The sequence below is a fragment of the Eptatretus burgeri genome, chromosome 17 (genome assembly GCF_056783735.1).
Source record: "Eptatretus burgeri isolate ZD-2024b chromosome 17, Ebu_testis_v1, whole genome shotgun sequence".
Taxonomy (NCBI): Eukaryota; Metazoa; Chordata; class Myxini; order Myxiniformes; family Myxinidae; genus Eptatretus; species Eptatretus burgeri.
This window is the reverse complement of record NC_140977.1, coordinates 28775365-28794256: the sequence shown is the minus strand read 5'-3', so window position 1 is coordinate 28794256 and position 18892 is coordinate 28775365. Positions and strand designations below refer to the sequence as shown.

Below are 18892 nucleotides of genomic sequence, written 5' to 3'. Positions count from 1 at the left end.
ATAGCCAGAGATACAACCGGAGGTCCAGCAGGTAAGTGCTTGAGTAAATTACATTTCTCACTTTGTGTATAGATCCTGTGACAGCTGTGCCAAATGGATTGGACTTGGATGCATTAGTGTGAGAGCATCCTCACGTTTTATCAATCCAATAAAACAGAACAAACTCCTTTCGCATATTACATTACATTTTGTATGATAGCGTGGTGGTAGCTTTCCCCCACTCCCCCGAGTTTCTTGTTTGATGTTTGATTCAAGACTCACAACTATGGTAAAACTGCCATCCTGGTGCTTCGCAAGTAGGTATTCATATTTGTTTTTTTTTTTTGCAGGACATGGTAGGAATAATATTAAGCCAGCTGTCTCTTATATTGGTATTATATGATCGCACGGTATTTTATCACAAGATTTGGCCTTTGGGACAGTGGTACTCCTCTTATGAGTGTCTGATTTAACCTCAACTACACCAATTTCACTCTTCCTAGCCACAATCATTATATATTATCAGGTTTTATATTATTAGTTCATGGGTACAGATTTCATGATAAAGATTTTTCATCTCTGTGAGTGCAGGCAGGATAGCCAGATGAAGGTCACTTCGAAAAGGGAAACTTTAAAATATGCAGATTGCAAGTAGAGACAGGTATAGGAGGCAGTTTTAAATGAAGAATGAACAAGATTAGAAAGTGGTGTTAAATTAAGTAAAGATAGGATTAGGAGGTGGTTTTAAATCAACATCGAAAAATAATCTTCAAACTCGAGGGTTCATAGAACATCTTACCCTGCACTGGCTTGACAAATAAGTTCATGGGCGGAGTCTGTGAGCAGCAAATTTGATTGGTTGAAATGACATAAAATGCCATAATAATTGGTCCAAGTACTGCAAAACGGAAGGTTTTGAAAGTGGCAAGAAAGTGATTTGTGTTCCACAATGTTCAAGTATATAAATAAACTGAAATAAAATAAAGATTTTAAAGGTTGTAGAAAATCTTTTTTCGGAAGTTTACCGCAGTTAACACAGCGGCTTTTACATCACCTTATTTTAACATGTTTATTCATGAGTTGTTTATGCCTGTTGTTTGTGTCCTTTATGACGTCATTAAAAACAGTAAGTTTCCTGTTTGGAATAATTTTCAATTTTTATTGGTTGTCATGCTGGCAGACAGAATAAAATAATTATCTCACTCCTCTCTGCACATGTGCGGCCGGAAGAATTCAGAATCAAAGTACCACTAAACTACATGTTCGTTTTCCGATTCATGTTCCGATTCGTATTCAAAATATAACATTCAATTACAATCAAGTAGTTCATCGATCATAAACACAGACAGGCAGACAGACAAAACGACAGACAGACAGAAAGAAGTGAACCAATTGCTTAACACAGATTTTCGCTTTGCTTGCGTGGGGTAAATTCTAGTAAATATAATAATAATAATAATATGATTACTCATGATAACCTAGGGGTAAAAACAGTACAATATAATAATATGATTACTTAAAACATTTGATGGAAATCTCATGATCTTTCCTGAGAAATTGTATAATCAAATTCACAACACTATTGTTTCCTCTGCCCCCCCCCACCCCCAACCCCCGAGAGGTGGATTGGATAGTTTGCTTATCCTTGTGGAGAGAGAGAGTGTGTAAGAGCATGTGACTTGTAGATATTGAGAATTATATTCCAGGTAGCTCATGACCTGCGGCTTATCTCGTCCAAAAGACATCAAGCACCTTTGCGAATACATCCTTATTCTCCCTTTTTTATTAACTACATCCTGTCTGTCAACCTCCTTTCCCTTTTACTCCCTACCTGCCCATGTCGCCTACTCAACCAATTCTCAATTTCCTTTTCCTTCCCTCCATCACCCCATCCCTCCATGATATAATACATCAGCAGCATGTTCTCCCTGTAATACGGTGCAATGGGAATCATTATGTGGAACTAGTCTGGTCTGAAATCACTCTCGTATTCCCGTGACAATTAGAATCCAGAAGTTGAACCCAGGCCTGTTTGTCTTTCGGGATGACTAGAGTCTGTGCACTTGAACCGAAGTAAATACATTGTACGTTGTAAGGTATATTGGGCTAAGCAGACTTCAACTAATGAGTTCAAAGACTGGGCCATAAAATTTATCTGCGCAAAGATCAAGGTTCAGCGATTTGAAAAGGTAACTGATTGCGGTGCAAAGATGAACAACTGACAAGTGTTGTTCAAATATTTCTGACGTTCGCATGTTTGAAATGGTTTATCTTGCAGGTTTGCCTATTTTTAAGGTTGACAATTATTTGAATGCTATCAAAAATGGAGTGCAATTTCGAAGGAATTAAATCCAATTAGACTGAAAAAAAAAATAATGAATTTCAAGGAATCGCAAGAGTAATCCAAGAAAACCCTTCCGTGAAATGATCGCAGGAAGTGGGACGGAGTTAGCTGGCACAAATGTCCGATTGAGAATGTTGTGGAATGCTGCACATGCATCAGGGGTGACTAAGATCCTAGGAACTTGATGCCAGAGACTTTTGACTTTCAGGTTATTTTTCAAACTCAAAACATACTTGTTGTAATTTCCTTTTTCTCTTTGTCCTTTCCGTCCCTTCTTTCTGGCTCTGACCCATGACCTTCACTGGAAGAGAAGATGAAGGTCAGTGTACGCAAATTATCCTCATCCACCCAGCCCTCTTACCTTTGATCTATTGTCCAACGATGGACGTAATTTTGGTTTGCTATGTTCACTTCAACTGTTTAGTTGTTTTAGGGGCCATCTACAGATCACATATGCACTGGAAGGGCCAGTTACATGGGAATTAAGAGAAAGCATAAAAGAGGAAAGACTTGGGAGAAAACAGTAGTTATATTTCGTGGAAAAAGAGAAGGTATGGAGATAAAATGCCACCGGATTTGTACGTAGCCTATGACGTTACCTTATTCAGGTAAAGTCCTTCGTGTCTGCGAAATAAAGCAAAGTGGAGCTTACCTAGGACTTGAATGGGGAAGCCTCCATGGAGTTATATTAGGCCAGGTATTGTAAGTTGAAGGAGAGCAGTACAGCTCAATTTATATCGTGTTTGCCAACAAACTGTCTTGGCCATGGTTGTGTTCCCATTTTGAGTGGAATCTGGCGAAAAACGCAATCCTGGCACAAGGTTGGCAATGGCGTTGCATCTCGGAACATCCTGCCCTCCGGCAGTCCTGTTTACGTTTTAAGTTGTGAAACTTAAAGATCCCATGGCATTTTTTTGAAAAGAGTGTGCCATTGTGTGCACATATCACAAACAGCCTCCTCCCAGATATGCTTCCTTCTTACCTCCACCACCGAAGGTCGACAGAGGTTATGTTTTTACCCTGGTTTGTCTGTCTGGTTCTCTATTTGTTTGTCTGTGAGTAGGATATATCTCAAAAAGTTATGACGGATTCAGACGAAGTTTGGTGGACTGGTTGGTTGTGTGCGAAGGACAAATTGATTCTATTTTGGTGAAGATCCGGATCCAGATACAGATACAAGAGTTTTTTTTTAATTTTTTAATTGATCTTTCATATGGAGAGATGGGACCAAAAACTATGTAAAACATGATATTTCAAAAAGTTTTGGACGGATTATGACAATACTTGGTGGATGAGTTGGTTAGGTGACAAGAACAAGCCGATTCGATTTCGGTTCAGGTGCGGATCCAGATCCAGCCTATCAGTGGGATACAAAATGTAAACTTCAGCCTGACGGAGGTATGCGCTCTACCAAGTATATGTTGTATCTCTTTGCAAATGGTAGATGGTCCCTGAGCAACACATAAAAATTAAACAGCTGTCCAAAGCTGTTCATTGCTCTCATCTTCTCAAATCCGATATTAAGTTCCCGTTTGCTCACCTTGCATTCATTTGGTTTGGTGTTCTGCCATAATGGAAGGCAGAGATGTCTTTGTAACCATTTTCCGCTCAATAAATGTTCACTGATTATAGTGAAGAATAAATGATTATAGTGAAGAAGGTCTAATACACCTCTCTCTTTGTTCTTCTTCTTTTCTGCAGACAAACCCAAGCCCAAGTGAGATCGATTGAGGAATCACACACTTGTTTGTCTGCACCGTCGGGCAACTATTCTTTGCGATACACAAACACACAGACACAGCCTATTGAAATGCACAAGCAGCAGTGTGAACGCAACACCATAAAGGGAAAATATTCTCCAGCAAAAGGTAAAAAAATATATATATTAACGTTCATACTTCGGAAACAACAGACCGATTGTTAAAAGTTATTTGTGAGTTACCTCTCTAGGCTGCCAACACGAGGCTGATGCCATCTTAAATATTTGCCTTTACTTGGTTTGCCTTTACATTCCTCATGGCATTCATAACAGGGAATTGGAACTTGCCCAGGGTACCGGAAGGCAGTTGCCTACTCTTTTTAAAAGGCCTTGTAGGATCCTTTACGTCCATCAGTGTGTGAGAGTCGATGGGACAACCGGCATCAATACCTCTCTGAAGGATGGTGCGCTCTACGAAGCAATGCCCTCCCTACCTGTGAAGCACCCAACAATACTAAGCTGACACCGTCTTAAACATTCCCCACCAATTAGGATTACAAACCAACTTCCAGGCCATAAAAACTAATAATGACTGATGTAATCAACAGTTTATTTTGGGATGTTTGGCCAAATCTTGAGATCACAAATCATGGCTATATCTATTCTCATCTCACAAGATCAGTTCATGTATACTTAAAGGGGGTGTTTCTACCTGCCAGGTTCGTAGTTCCTCAACTAACGATTCCCAAGATACCTGATGGAGACTGCAGGGTGGATTTTGACGTAAGATCTTTCGACCTAACACTTGATCGAAACAATGTGGATCATATCAAGTCGGCCTTGTCTTACACCTGCCATGCTTTCTTGTTGTCGAACAGGACATCCATAGAAAGCGAATGGAGAAGGACCTGGGTGAGTTGCAGACCCTGATTGAAACCCACTTTGAAAGGAGAAAAAAAGAGGAAGAAGAGATCATAGCTTTGAAAGACCGCATTGTGAGTCTTCCTCGCTTGCATTCATTTTTCTACCTTAATCTTGCCTAAACTGGTTTTTCTAGGGAAGGCATCAGCCCAAATTGGGCATCCAAGGCTGAGGTATTAGATTCAAAACTTTTGCAGACAGTACCTTTGTAGTGGTGGTCCCTAACATTGCAAACTAGGACAGATCCCTTAGCATGCGGCATTTGTGCTTGAAGGAAAAACGCCGCACGGAGCGAGATGAACAGCAGAGGGAACGAGCAGAGAAAGAAAAAGAAAGACAAACTTACCTGGCTGTACGTACAATCCCACTCTCTCCCACACTTGTACTCCTTCTTGGCTACCACTCGTAATGCAACTTAAACTTTCCATTCATTCAATCATGATCTATCATCTATCATCTCTCTCATCTCTCTCCCCCACCCCCTTTTGCTGTGTAATATCAACAACCTAGGTGTAATAAGTGCAACTTAAACCTCTAACTTGATTATAGGGAGACATCTGTGACATTTCATATTACTTGCGGGACAGGAAGAGCGACAGCGTAAGGAGGACGAAAATGCGAGGCGAAGGTTTGAAGAGGATGCCATGAAAAAGAAAGCCTTGTCCAATATGACCATGCAATATGGCAACTTCCTTTCCAAGGTATGGCCATAGCTTTAGCTTCCACCTCTATTTTGTCCTAAAAATGTCCATTCCATAATCTCAACCATAATTACCTCCGTCACCGAAGGTGGACGAGGCTCCATGTTTTCACCCCTGTTTGTTTGTCTGGCTGTGAGCTGGATATCTGAAAAAGTTATGGACAGATTTGGGCGAGATGATGTGGACAGTTGGATGGGTGACAAGGCCAAATTGATTCCATTTTAGTGAAGATCTGGATCTGGATTGGAGAATTTTTTATTTTTTTTTTAAAAGTGATTCTTCACCGTTGAGAGATGGGGCAAAAATGATATATAGCACAATATTTCAAAAAGTTGTGGACGGATTATGACAAAACTTGGTGGATGAGTTGGGTAGGTTACAAGAACAAGCCGATTCGATTTTGGTTCAGGTTGAGATGCTGAGTTGGTGTAAACAAATCGACCAAAAACAAATCGAAAAAAAAAATCAGTGGGATACAAAACGTTAACTGTTCAGCCTGGTGGAAGTACGTGCTGTTCTGGTTATCAGCATGTACTGTATATGCATCAGCAGATCAATCCCCATGAGCTTAATCTCAACAACAACCCACCACATGATCCGTTTCACTTCCTACAATTTTTTTTCATATCGATCTTCATCTCCTCTCCACCCAGACTCCTTTGGGCTATTGTGTTTTGTCTTTTCTTCAACTGAAATTACTGATAAAGTTAAAAACAAGCAATCCATCACTCGAACACGATTTACCCGTTTTGTCTTGTGTCTCTCATTCCTTCCTTGGTGCTCACATTCCTGCGGTCACCACGTTTGGATCACTCCACAGGCTCAGGTAAGATGAAAGAGGAAATTAAGGAAGAAGTAACTTTTCAACGCAAATTAAACATGTTTTTCCATTGTTTCTGCACAATTTGAAAATGTTTAAGTAATGGTAGAGTGAAGTCAGAGAATGGAGGGTCGCCCAGAAGATAGGTGCACTCAGCTTTGAGCTATTTAGCTTGCGTTTGAATCCTGATCCAGTTAGCAATAAACTCTCACCCTCGAGTTTCGCATGCAGAGCAAGGCACCAATGTGTGCCCTGTCTATCGAATGGACGTTAAGCCAGAAGACCCATCTGCTCGCACTGATCGTTGGTAGACGTTAAGGACGCCACTGTGTCTTTCACTAAGAGTAGGCGAGTTATCGCCCACAGCCTGAACAAATTGCACTTCCTGGGTTGATTGACGGTGGTAAGTCAATGGCAAACCACCTAACATAACCCTTGCAAAGAGGGTGCTTCGACACCGACACTCTGCAAAGAAGATGATGGTCCATTGATGATTGTTCATCCAGTAATACGATGAATGAGAGATGTTTCATTGTGGGTTGCTATGATCAAACAAAGGCCTCAATCAGGAAATTCTTCATGAAACAAGTGCAGATAATATGTGAATGGCCCCTTAAATTATTTCATCACTTAATGAAATACACCTTTTAAGGCTGGGAAACATCTTGAGTTGTCTTCTCCATGAAAAGTTCAAGTACCATCCCCTAACGAAGGTATCGCTGCCTTAAATATTATCTGCACTTGGACAGAAGCACCTTCCTACAATTACAATCGCGGTGGGGCCAGGATTTTCTCCAGCAATATCCATCAGGACCATGCTCTGTGCAGAGCATTGGTGCTGCCTCAGCAGTCTCCTGGGCTACTGGGCACAATCCTGGACAGGTCACCACTCCAACGCAGGATACCAGCAAGCTGGTACTTGGTACTCATTTTGCTGACCTCAGAAGGATGACAAGCTGAGTCAACCCCACCTGGTATTAATTAAACAGAAAAGTGGGATTTGAACTCAGGACCCTGGGATCCCAAACCCACCACTCTAGCCATTAAGCCAACACCAGGCACAGTAATATCCAGATTACAATATACTGTACAGAGTTAGGCTAATTCAGAACCCTCAGGGTTAGAAATAGCCAGTATAATAAGACATATCCTTTAAATATTGTGGATCGGTTGATTGCATTTAAATACTTTCTTTTTTTTTTTCTAAAGCTTCCACTACAAAGTTAAAAAAAAAAAACTTAAGAATTATAGAAGGTGGAGCAATAAAAGAAGGTTTAGCAAAATGTGAAAGATCAAAAACTGGAGAATGTGACATCATCTGAACTGGTGACAGAATGAGAGAGGTCGTGGTGCTAAGAAGCAGACGGAGAGGGAGAAGAAGAAAAAGATTTTGTCGGAGCGTCATAAACCCCTCAACATCGAGCATCTGAACGAGGATAAGTTGCGGTAACTATTCAACCAGTATCATACATCCATACAATCATAGCCAGCTTGCACTGAACAATTGAGACCCAGCATAAAAGACTGAGAAGCTCACAAGTGTAACACAGACTGCTCATCCATGACTAGCCTGCAAGACCTAGACTAACTCTAATAAGTCATCCACTCTACACCATGCATTAGACAATGGAATTTCAGCATTGTTGTTACATCGCCTGTCACGTACTACAAGCACACACTTCACGTTGTGTTTGTGAAGAGTTTCGATCCACTAACGATGAGTCATTAGGTCCTTCATTGAAAAAGAAATTTCTGGAAGTCGGGCATCATTGCTGTTGGAAGTTTCACCACCTCTTCCCTCCCCCTTCCCATTAAGTTATCCGCTATCTGTACATAATGTTTGGACAACTTCATTACGTTTCTACACATTTCATGACATCGCTCATATGTCTTCTTCCGATGACCAAGAACGTGTTGACGGTTTTGATGCTCAACTTCCAGTCCCTGAAGGCACATTTACGCTCATTAGAGTGATAACGTCATGATGACAGTCCCCTTGTAAAATGCACATTCGGTACACCTGTTACACCTCAAGACATCCTCAGCGAGGTCACTCGTGCCCAATCCTCGCAAACAATTTCCACGTTCCCTCGAAACATCGGTGGTACTTTCCGTGTGTGTGCCTTGCAGGGAGAAAGCCCAAGAGTTTTGGCAGTGGCTGTACGGGTTGGAATCTGAAAAATTTGACCTTAACGAGAAACTCAAGAAGCAAAAATATGACGTAAGCGTATGTTCAGCAGACAGCGACGAGATGTAGAAAATGAAAACATTATGTTGGGAAAATTGTCCATGTTGATCCATCATTTTTCCTCCCGACAGATCAATATTTTGCGAAATCGCATTAACGAGCATCAGAAGTTGTGAGTTTGCAGTTTTATCTTGTTCAGCTAATTCCTCTTATCTTTGCTCTAACGCTCCTATTTACTTTCTTCTCTTCATTCATCTTTGACACAATATTCCTCTTGGGGATCATCGCTATCTGATGCATTGGTCGATGTACCTAGATGTACGTACAACTTGATAATACTCATACTTTATTAATAATAATGGTAATTTATTCCCCCTTTGTGTATATCGTTGTGCAAAGACATCAGAAGACAAACAGCCTTTATAAATGGGGTCGAGGATGGTTGCATTATGTGGATACCTGTCATCAGACCATATTGCGAGGAAGGTGGATTATTAAAGTGTAGAAATGATGTAAGAGTTACAGTCGGCATCGATTCATTTGCCTTGTCCTTCAAATACATCCCATGTACAGTGTAAATAATCTAAATTTGCTCATATCGTCCATCCATATCCACTCCTCCATTACACCACACTTGGTGGTGAAATGATTTGAGTGTCCGCTCCGAGTCTGGGAGGACGGTGGTTCAAACATGACCCCGGCAGACTGATACCAAACACTTTAAAAATGGTACGTGCTGAAGCTCAGCATTTAAAAAAATTGATAGAACATAGACAAACAACTGTAGGTCGCCAATCATAGTGGAGGCTTTGATAGGCCGCATGGCCTCCTGTATTGAAGTTCCTTGTAAGATAGCTTATATTATATTTCAGTCACTAGTTCCATTAACCAGGTAGCAGAGACAATTAACAATTGTGAAAAGTCCACAATCTTCAAATGTAACAATAACACTGTAAGCCTTAGTATTGTTAATAAAAAAACGTAATGATAACTGCTGGCAGTGATGACTGGGTACTAAGACATCTGGTTTTGATGCAACCCTGCTTTGATACAACATGGAATTGACGAGTTATGGACTGAGTAACATGCCACGTTCAATCTATTTATTACGTATGCAGTTAGACCTTTTTTTTCCCTGAATACATCGTCGCTATCCATTGAATTGGTGTTTAAATAACCTGAACACAAAGTAATAAATGTCACCATCGGTGTGGAGGGTAAAGCGGGATTTCCCTGAGTCTAATGAGGCCCCACACGTTTCTCCATGATGCGGGATTAACGAGTTATGGACTGAGAAACAGGCCATGTTCCATCCATTTATTATGTACACAGTTGACCATTTTTTCTCGGGCCATCATCAGTATCAATTGAATTGCTACTCCTGTACCCTCCTGTACCCTCTCCTCGAGGGAGAGGAATGGATGTAAGGAGGGAGGGTAAGGAAAGACCCGACATTGCTGTCAACGCTGGGCACCCTTGCTCGTCATAAATAAATGGCACCTCGTTATGATTTGCGTTTTCCCAAGTTAACGATATAACCTGCACTTTATTATATCCCTCACCATGCTCCTCAATTGCATTCCTTCACAATTGAGCTCTCACCTGTGGAATGCCATCTCTTTTCGTCCACTTTTGCTTCTCTCTGTTGCGTCTTATGAGGGTGTTCAAGTTGCCCTCCACATCATCTGTTACAACACAGGACAAAGTGGAGCTTCGAGTTTCTAACCCATTGCCTTTGTTTCTCATGGCAGTGCCAAAGGGGCCCGTGCTGGCAAGGGCAAGGTAATCGGAAGGTGGAAGTGAACCATCAGATCAGGATCCTCCCTACACCCAGAAACAAAGGTCTTGAAGATGGTGTCACCCAAAGCCAATGTACTCAGAATAAATAATAATTACAATTTTCCCATGATGGTCAACTAATGAACAAAAATGATAATTTATGAACATGAATTGTCATACAATGACAGCATTATTATAAAAGTAACGTTTGATAGCAACTGTAAAATTTGATTACAACATATACAAACCATATAATTTGATAATTTATTTTTGAGCTTGCTGTGAATTGTTTGGTTTGGTTACTCTGTTTTGTTGAAGGTGGATTTATAACAGAGCATTTCATTTGACTATTTTCAATTGACTGGCGGTATGATTTGATTTGCCTAAAATTAAGTTGAAAAGAATGCAGAGTATTATTTAAGGCTAGTTATTGATGATGTGGTAATAAACGTGTGTGCACTTCAATTGATTGTAATGCAGCAATGGATTTTGACTGTAAAAGTAAACGTAATGTTCAGATTTACTCATGAGTCATGATACACTACGGAAATACCATCACACCAACCATGCAGTCAGCTGAGCGGAGGCGAGCGAGTAGTGGCCAAAGTTGAGTGAGTGAGTGAGTGAGTCAGTCCTTAAGCACTTCAGTCATTATCGCTTGAACGAAACACACGATTTTGATGAAACTTGGCCACAAACTTCATATCTTATGCCAAACGAAAGTTTATTGACCACATCAAAATCTGTGCTCATTATGGGGATCTACAGGGGAGGGTTTGACCTCCAAAATCGGTGTTTGGTCTCTTCTCCGAAACTGCAGACAATTTTGATGAAAGTTCACCGCAACTTTCATTATCCATGACCTACCAAAATATATCGACCACATGAAAATCTGCCCTCATTAAGGGGGTCTATGGGATGGGGTTTGATGCCCCCCCCCCAAATAGGTATTTGCTCTCTTCTCGTAAATTGCACACACAATTTTGATGAAACGTGACCACAATCTCCATCACGCATGTTGTACCAAATTTATCAACCGAATCAAAATCTGCACTCATTAAGGGAGTCTACAGTTGGGGGGGGGGGGTTGACACCCCAAAATAGGTGTTTCTTCTCTTCTCTGAAAATACACACATGACTTTGATGGAACTAGACCATGACCTTCATCACCTGTGATGTACCAAAGTTTGTTCGCGGCATTAAAAACATTCAGGGATTAACGGGATCTGCGAGTGTGGGTTTGAGTGACTGTTGCTCTTGTTCCTGGTGAGCTTCAGGAAAGATTGTCCTATTTTTCAAGTCTGTCGCTCAAAACCCAAGACCCAAAGCATTGCTTGGAACAAGACCAGCTCTCCACAGAGAATGGGCAAAAGGTCTCAACACAAGACATTTCAGTTAGAGGAGGAAAATGAAGATGACACGTGCAGTCTTTTTCATAAATCGAGCAACCCAGAAAAATCCAAACCACTTGTGAGGTTAGAGGTACAAGGCAGCAAAGTGCCTTTGCACATAGATACCAGGTTTTCGGGATCACCTATGTTCCAGGCTATGTTCCAGGAGAAGTAGAGGGGAGATGACCCAAACAGACCCACAATCTGCCTCAGTCAGACCACACTTCATGCGTATACTGGTGAATCTGTCGATATTGTAGGAGAATGCGAAGTCGCTATAACGTATGGCACACTGAAGGCAGAGTTGACCTTAATTGTGATGAGAGATGCAGAGTCCATTCTGCTGGGACGGGATTAGCTCTGGGCATTCAGCTTGAATTGGCAGGATATGAACAACCTCAATGCCATTGATGAATTGAGGAAACTCCTTAAGGACTACGGAGACCTTTTCACATTGAAGTTGGGAAAACTGAAAGGAATGGAGGTTGAGATAGATATTGACCGAAATGCAATTCCTACATTGGTGAAAGCCCGCCCAGTATCGTTTTAGCTGAGAGGGAAGGTAGATCAGGAGTTAGATCAGTTGATAAAGGCCGGGATTATAGAACCTGTGCAATTTTTTCATGAGGCAGCTCCGATCGTTCTGAGTGTGAAATGAGATGGCTCGGTTCAGATATGCGGAGATTACAAGGTTAGTCATCCAGAAGCCCGCTCAGACACTTACCCCATTCCGCACATTGATGAGTTATTCACAAAACATTCTAGGGGTAAGCTCCTCACCAAGCTAGATTTGAGCCATGCCTTCCAGCAGTTGGTTTTGTCAAAAACTTAGCGTGAATTTGTCACAATAAACACACATTATGGATTATTCAGATACAGACACTTACTGTTTGGTGTGCCAATGGTGCCGTCTGTGTTCCATCACACAATGGAGAGTTTGCTGGTGGGGATTTCATGAGTCGTAGTCGACCTCGATGATATGTTAGTAATGGGAGATTCCATTCGTGACCATCGCAATCTTGAGAGCATCTTGAAGAAATTGCAAGATGTGGGATTGCGATTACAATGACATAATTGTGGTTTTCTCGCTGCTGAAGTCACATACCTCAGGCACAACTTAACCATGAATGGGATATAGCCAACAAATGAGAAGGGCAGGGCGATCACTGATGCACCTGCACCAAAGAATGTAAAAGAAGTAAAGTCATTCTTTGGGCTACTGAACTACAATGGCAAGTTTTTACCAGATTTAGCATCTGCACTTGAGCCTCCACATCGCTTACTACCGAAGGAGTTGTGGTTGCAATGGAAGAAGGATCAACAAGGAGCATTCCACAAAGGCAAAGCGCTTCCTGAAATCCACGCATGTCCTGACTCATGACTGACAGGAAGAAACTGGTGGTGTCGTGATGCCAACCCATAAGGTATCGGAGCGATACTGGAGCATATAATGACAGATGGGACAGAGAAACTGATTGCCTATGCTTCGCACACATTGAATGATGTAGAGTGCAGATACTTGCAGATCAATATAGAAGGCCTCGCAGTAATTTTTGAAGTGAAGAAATTCCACATCTATCTGTATGACCATGTATTTCAAATAAATACAGACCACGAGCCCTTGCTGAGGTTAATTCATTAAAAGCAGGCTATTTCAACAATGGCATCACCTCGAGTTCAGTATTGGGAATTAACCCTTGCAGCCTATGATTATCACATCATATACAAACCTGGCATGGCCAATGCCAATGCCAACGTGCTGAGACGTCTTGCGGTGAACTGACTGGGCCTGGTGCTCCAATATATACATGTATATGTATATATATATATATATATATATATATATATATATATATATATATATATATATATATATATACACTCACACTTTCCACAGCTATGCTTCATCCCACCTGAAATTTTTTTTTTTTTATGGATGATATTCTCCTCAAGATTGGAGAACAAATATGTGTATAAAACATTTGTGCCACTTCTAAAATGAGCCACAAGATTGTGGTTTTTGTTTCACAAACACGTTTTGCAGACATTGTTGTGCAAAATGGTTTATTTCTCAGAAATGATGAAACGTTCATTCCTGCCATGTCAATGGACACTCCAGCTACGAAAATATTGCAAAGTAACGTTCCATCCTTCCTATCAAATGAAGTAATTCAGCAAAGGTTAGGCAATTATGGCACTGCAATGTCGAGAATTATCACGGTTCCTTTGCGCACCAGGAATGCCACATTAAACAAGAAAAAGAGCAATCGCAGATTGCAATCACTCGCAAGGATTTCTTTTGAGTGGTGTATTTTTATAGGTTTTAGGGTAAATCCAATATGGCTGCCAAACCATGTGACCTTCGGCATCATATGTGTGACCCTTTTGTTCCTCATGGACAGTTGGTTATATGTGTAACATTTTGCCTCGATCTTTTCAGACATTTCAGAGAAGAAGATTTTTGAAGGTTTAAAAAAAACTAAAACAATATGGCTGCCAAATCACGTGACCAATGACGTCATCAAAAAATTGTGGACCATTTTATCCTGAGATGACCCTCAAAAATTTTCGTACTGATCAGATGTAGTGTTCTACATATGCAATTATGACGTCATAAAAATCACACTCATGTGCCAAGTTTCAAGTTTTTTTCCTTGGTGCGGTTTCAGAGATACAGAGGTCCAAAGTTTTCTCCTTTTTCCAATATAGCTGCCACACCACGTGACCTATGACGTCATAATTATCATTAAAACATTCGACCTGAGTACTCGCAGAAATGGTTAAAATCTCCTCTCAATCTGACAAGCAGTTGTGGAGAAAAACACAAAAGTTCTGTGCGGACAAACAAACAGACAGACGTACAAACGGACCCAAATGCAATACCCTCTCCAAATCCTTTGGCGAGGGTAAAAATGTAGAATCGTTCAGGCTGTTCTGCTTTGTCGTTTTCAAAGATGGCGCAACACAGTTCAATATCCCCTTGAACTTCAAAGTGGCAGAACATGATTACAGAATTTTCACAATGACAGAGACCTTAACCTGCTATGCTTGAGGTGCAGATGGGTCACCCTAGGTATCATTGTCGCCCTCCTATCACAAGGACACACGAAGACAAAAAGGATGACAAAATATAAAATCGATGGTGACGATGGGACAGATCCTTCTGTGAAATGCCAACGGAAAGAATGTACCGAGTCGGTTACAGAAGAGGATTCAGGAAGTGATTCATGATTGAATGACCACAATGTTAAAGGTGTAGGTTCTGGGAGCCTGTATTTCTCCTGACGTGAAGCTTCAGGTGCACTGCAGGGGAGAGGGAAACAAAGCATGATCATGATACATCCGGAGGAAATCCTTGATTTTCTGAATGAAACCTTCAGACAATGTAATGTCCAAATTAGAGACCATTTTCCTGAAATCAAACCTTTCGTTGTGTCTGCAAAGCATATGGTCCACAAAGAAACGACTCCAGAACTCTCTGAACCCCAATGTCAGCACTTCAGGAAAACCTGGACAAAAGCGAATAAAAGAAGTGCAGGTAGAAGGTCATTTAAGTGCCTGGAATCTCCAATGATGGAGCTGCAAATTGTAATTGCTGAATATTAATGGGGGGTCGAGCCCCATTGCGGAAATCCAAGCAATCCAAACTTGAGAGCGAATAAAAGCAGAAATTGTTCTCTTACAGGAGACCCATGCCACAAACACTCAAACACCTGCACGGTGGAAAACCTTATGGAAGTCAGAGATTTCTCAGCGGATTTCCTATACCTCAGGTTGCACAGCAGGTTTCCTCTAAGAAAATGCATAAGGGGCACTTCATATCTGTGGAGTTCCTGTGTTATCCACAGGAAATAGTTGTGGTGAATGTCTATGCACCAAATTTTTTTTTTGTATACCTTGTCGAGGCTCGTATGAGAGCTAACACACAACGCACAGCAAGGGGGGAGGGGGCAAAACAGTGGGGAACAGAGACATTAGGAGATCTGTGGAAGGGAGAGGGATGGGGTGGGGAACATGGGGAATATATAACACAGGGTAAATGATCTTATAGAAAGTAAAAATTTATTTCCCATACGATAAGATTTCAGAAAAGACCAGACCAGGATTCAACCGCATTTGTGATATTTTTCTGGTAAGAGATAGTGTTTATTGCATGATAATTATGGGCTGTTGTTTATTGATCCAAGTTAAAGCCTTTGATCCTGGTGATCATCAATACCTTTTTTCTGTCCTTCAATGGATGGGGTTTGGAGAACATTAAATTTTTAATGTGAAACTACTGTACAATGACACCGATTGCATTATGAAAGCTATAACAACAGCTTATGTTCCCCCTTTCCTTTTCGACGAGGTATTTCATTCAGGGGGCTGTTATACGCAATCATCCTTGAACCGCTCTTGTCCTCTAATGAGGCAGCGAATGCCCCAGGACAAGTGGGGCAAAGAAGGCCCAAAATTTGTGCTGACAACCAATGCTGATGATATTTGTGTTTCAATTAGAAGTCCAAACAATGTCTGTCTCGCAACGTTGCTTGGTAAAATTTCTCCGCAGCCTCTTCCAGTGAGGTAAATTGGAGTAAAAGTATAGCCTTTTGGTGTGGTCATAATTATCCATCCTTTGGAACCATACTCTGTGCAGAGTGTTGATGCTGCCTAAACAGTCTCCTTGGCTGTTGGACACAATCCTGGATGGGTCACCACTCCGACACAGGATACCAGCAAGCTGGCACTCATTTTGCCGACCTCGGAAGAATGACAGATAGAGTCAACCCCACCTGATATTAATTCAACAGAAAAAGTGGGATTTGAACTCAGGATCCTCAGATCCCAAGTCTACCACCCTCACCATTAAGCCAACACCAGGCATATAAGGTCATCGTAATCTCTCCTTAATACCACCACCTTCACTCCCACAGAATATAGTCTCGAAAAATTATGCGGTTAAATACCTCTATTTCTATCTTGGTAACCCAGAGATGGAATCGAAGAATTGGGAAGGTGTGTTCGAATAGATTACATGCCTTTAAAAACATGGAACGAGCTACATGGGTCTCTGTCTTGTGGAGGATGCACAATTGTCAGCAATAACTTAATAGCAGCTAGGTCATGGCACAAAGTTATTGCCCTGCAGCCACCCAAAGCACTTATCCTTGCCATCCAGTGAGCGTTGGTAAAATTATTTTGGAATGACTACCACTGGCTTCAGCCTCCTGCACTGCACCGCCCCATGAAGAGGTGGCCAAGGTGTTATGGATATCACCGGCTGAGTCGTGGCTTTTAATCTGCAAACTGTGCAGAAACTATGCTTGCTGTTGGCTTAATGGTTAGTGTGGTGGGCTGTTCAAAATCCCACTTGGCTGTTGAATTAATACCAGGTTGACTGCCTGTCATCCTTCTGAGATTAGCAAAATGAGTGCCAACATGCTAGTATCCTGTGTCGGAGTGGTGACCCATCCAGGATTGTGCTCAATAGCCAAGGAGACTGCTTCAGCAGCACCAACACTCTGCACAGAGTATGGTCCCAATGGACGGATAGATGTGCAGGAACTGCTGTTCACTGAGCAGCTGCCATGGTTCCTCTTTGCACATTTTTTCTTGCAACAGGCTAACGGATTACGATATGACTGGCATCTTTTTTTGATCGACCGAGAACGGATTCATTTTGGCCCACTTCCGATATTTTTTTTCCGACACAACAAAAGTTGTGGACGGATTCGGACGAAACTTGGTAGAAAGGGTGGGTGTTTGAGAAGGAAGAATTGATTCGATTTTGGTGAAGATCTGAATCTGCATCTGGATACGAGAATTATTAAATTTAAAAAGTGATCCTTTACCATTGAGAGATGGGGTCAAAAACGATATAGTCCTGTATAGCATGATATTTCAAAAATGTATTGGGCCTGATATGTTCTCGTGGATCAGGCATTACGTGGTGGAGATAAGTGCTCTATATTATTTTATTTTACAAATTATTTTATTTATTCGTATACAGCATGTGGCTGCTTGGCCGCATCAATTTCTGTAAACACAGCGGAACCAGTAAGCTGGTATTCATTTTGCCGACCTCAGTAAGATGACTGGCTGAGTCAACCCGCCTGGTGTTTGTTGATTCAATTGTTTGACAGGGGCTTGAACTCAAGACCCTAATATCTTAAACTAGCCACACGAACCGTTAAGCCAACACCATTTTAGACACCCACATTGATGCTTCACCATTCATCCAAACACCAGGATGACAGTTTGTAGCCGAATCAGGATTCAAACTCAAGCTCGTCAGCTCAATGTCGAGTACACATACTGTACCTCCAAGGCTCCAAGTTATCCTACTAGCCATACAAGACTAGCACAATGACGGAGAAATATACTTGAATCACAAATAATACAACACTAAAACTCTTGGAAAAATAGATCCGCATCTTCAGCTGATGATCATCACATCAAGTAGTTCAGTAGAAGAAAGACCACCATCTAAAAATTCAGGACTACAAAATGGAAAATCGTTTTGACAGGCCCTCGTTCCCACTTCTCCCCTCATTTCTTTCCTCTCCCAACAGACCTCTTCCCACTTTGCACCATTTCCTTTTCCTGACGTCTGTACATACATGGTGGGTGAATATCCCAAGAAAATTATCCACAAAATCACTGCACATACGAAGATGAAGAGATCGCATCAGAACGATGACTTTAACCAGAGAAAGTGACATCAGAAACCTTCCAGCCATTTTTTAAATTGTTGGTTTTTATTTGTTATTTTTTCCATCCACAATATTCTCTCGTCTTCTGCGAACAGCGTACGTCATCGCTCTTGACCTTTCAGGCTTAGACTTGCAGGAACACCATGACGATGACATATGCTTTCAATTCTCTGACGAAAGTGCAGCATTTGCAGGGAAAAAGATTGTTAACTGATTTTACAAGCAACACAACAATGGACGAGCCTTCTTTTGGGATGCAAAAAAGCTTCAATCATAATAACGATGCACACAATTTAGGAATAATGTATACAGAGTAATCTCCTGGCACATCTACAAAAAGTTCAATATCCCAGTCTCAGAAGAGTCATGGACACA

The 18892-nt window shown here is 41.3% G+C and overlaps 2 protein-coding genes across 2 annotated transcripts in view; one reads left to right on the top strand and one right to left on the bottom strand.

The window, feature by feature from the left end:
- LOC147009636 (interferon-induced transmembrane protein 1-like) overlaps positions 1-5386 on the bottom strand; it is a 125070-nt gene extending 119684 nt beyond the window's left edge. Inside the window, exon 1 of the mRNA XM_085862463.1 lies at positions 5290-5386. Coding sequence (XP_085718589.1) covers positions 5290-5371 — 82 coding nt within the window. The 5' untranslated portion in view covers positions 5372-5386. The remainder of the gene's footprint in view (positions 1-5289) is intronic.
- LOC147009635 (troponin T, slow skeletal muscle-like) overlaps positions 1-10954 on the top strand; it is a 49291-nt gene extending 38337 nt beyond the window's left edge. The window contains exons 5-12 of the mRNA XM_085862464.1: positions 4735-4805; positions 4901-5017; positions 5218-5295; positions 5531-5644; positions 7798-7910; positions 8595-8685; positions 8784-8824; positions 10404-10954. Of these exons, the coding sequence (XP_085718590.1) occupies positions 4735-4805; positions 4901-5017; positions 5218-5295; positions 5531-5644; positions 7798-7910; positions 8595-8685; positions 8784-8824; positions 10404-10455 (677 nt within the window). The 3' untranslated portion in view covers positions 10456-10954. The remainder of the gene's footprint in view (positions 1-4734; positions 4806-4900; positions 5018-5217; positions 5296-5530; positions 5645-7797; positions 7911-8594; positions 8686-8783; positions 8825-10403) is intronic.
- Positions 10955-18892: the final 7938 nt, after the last annotated feature.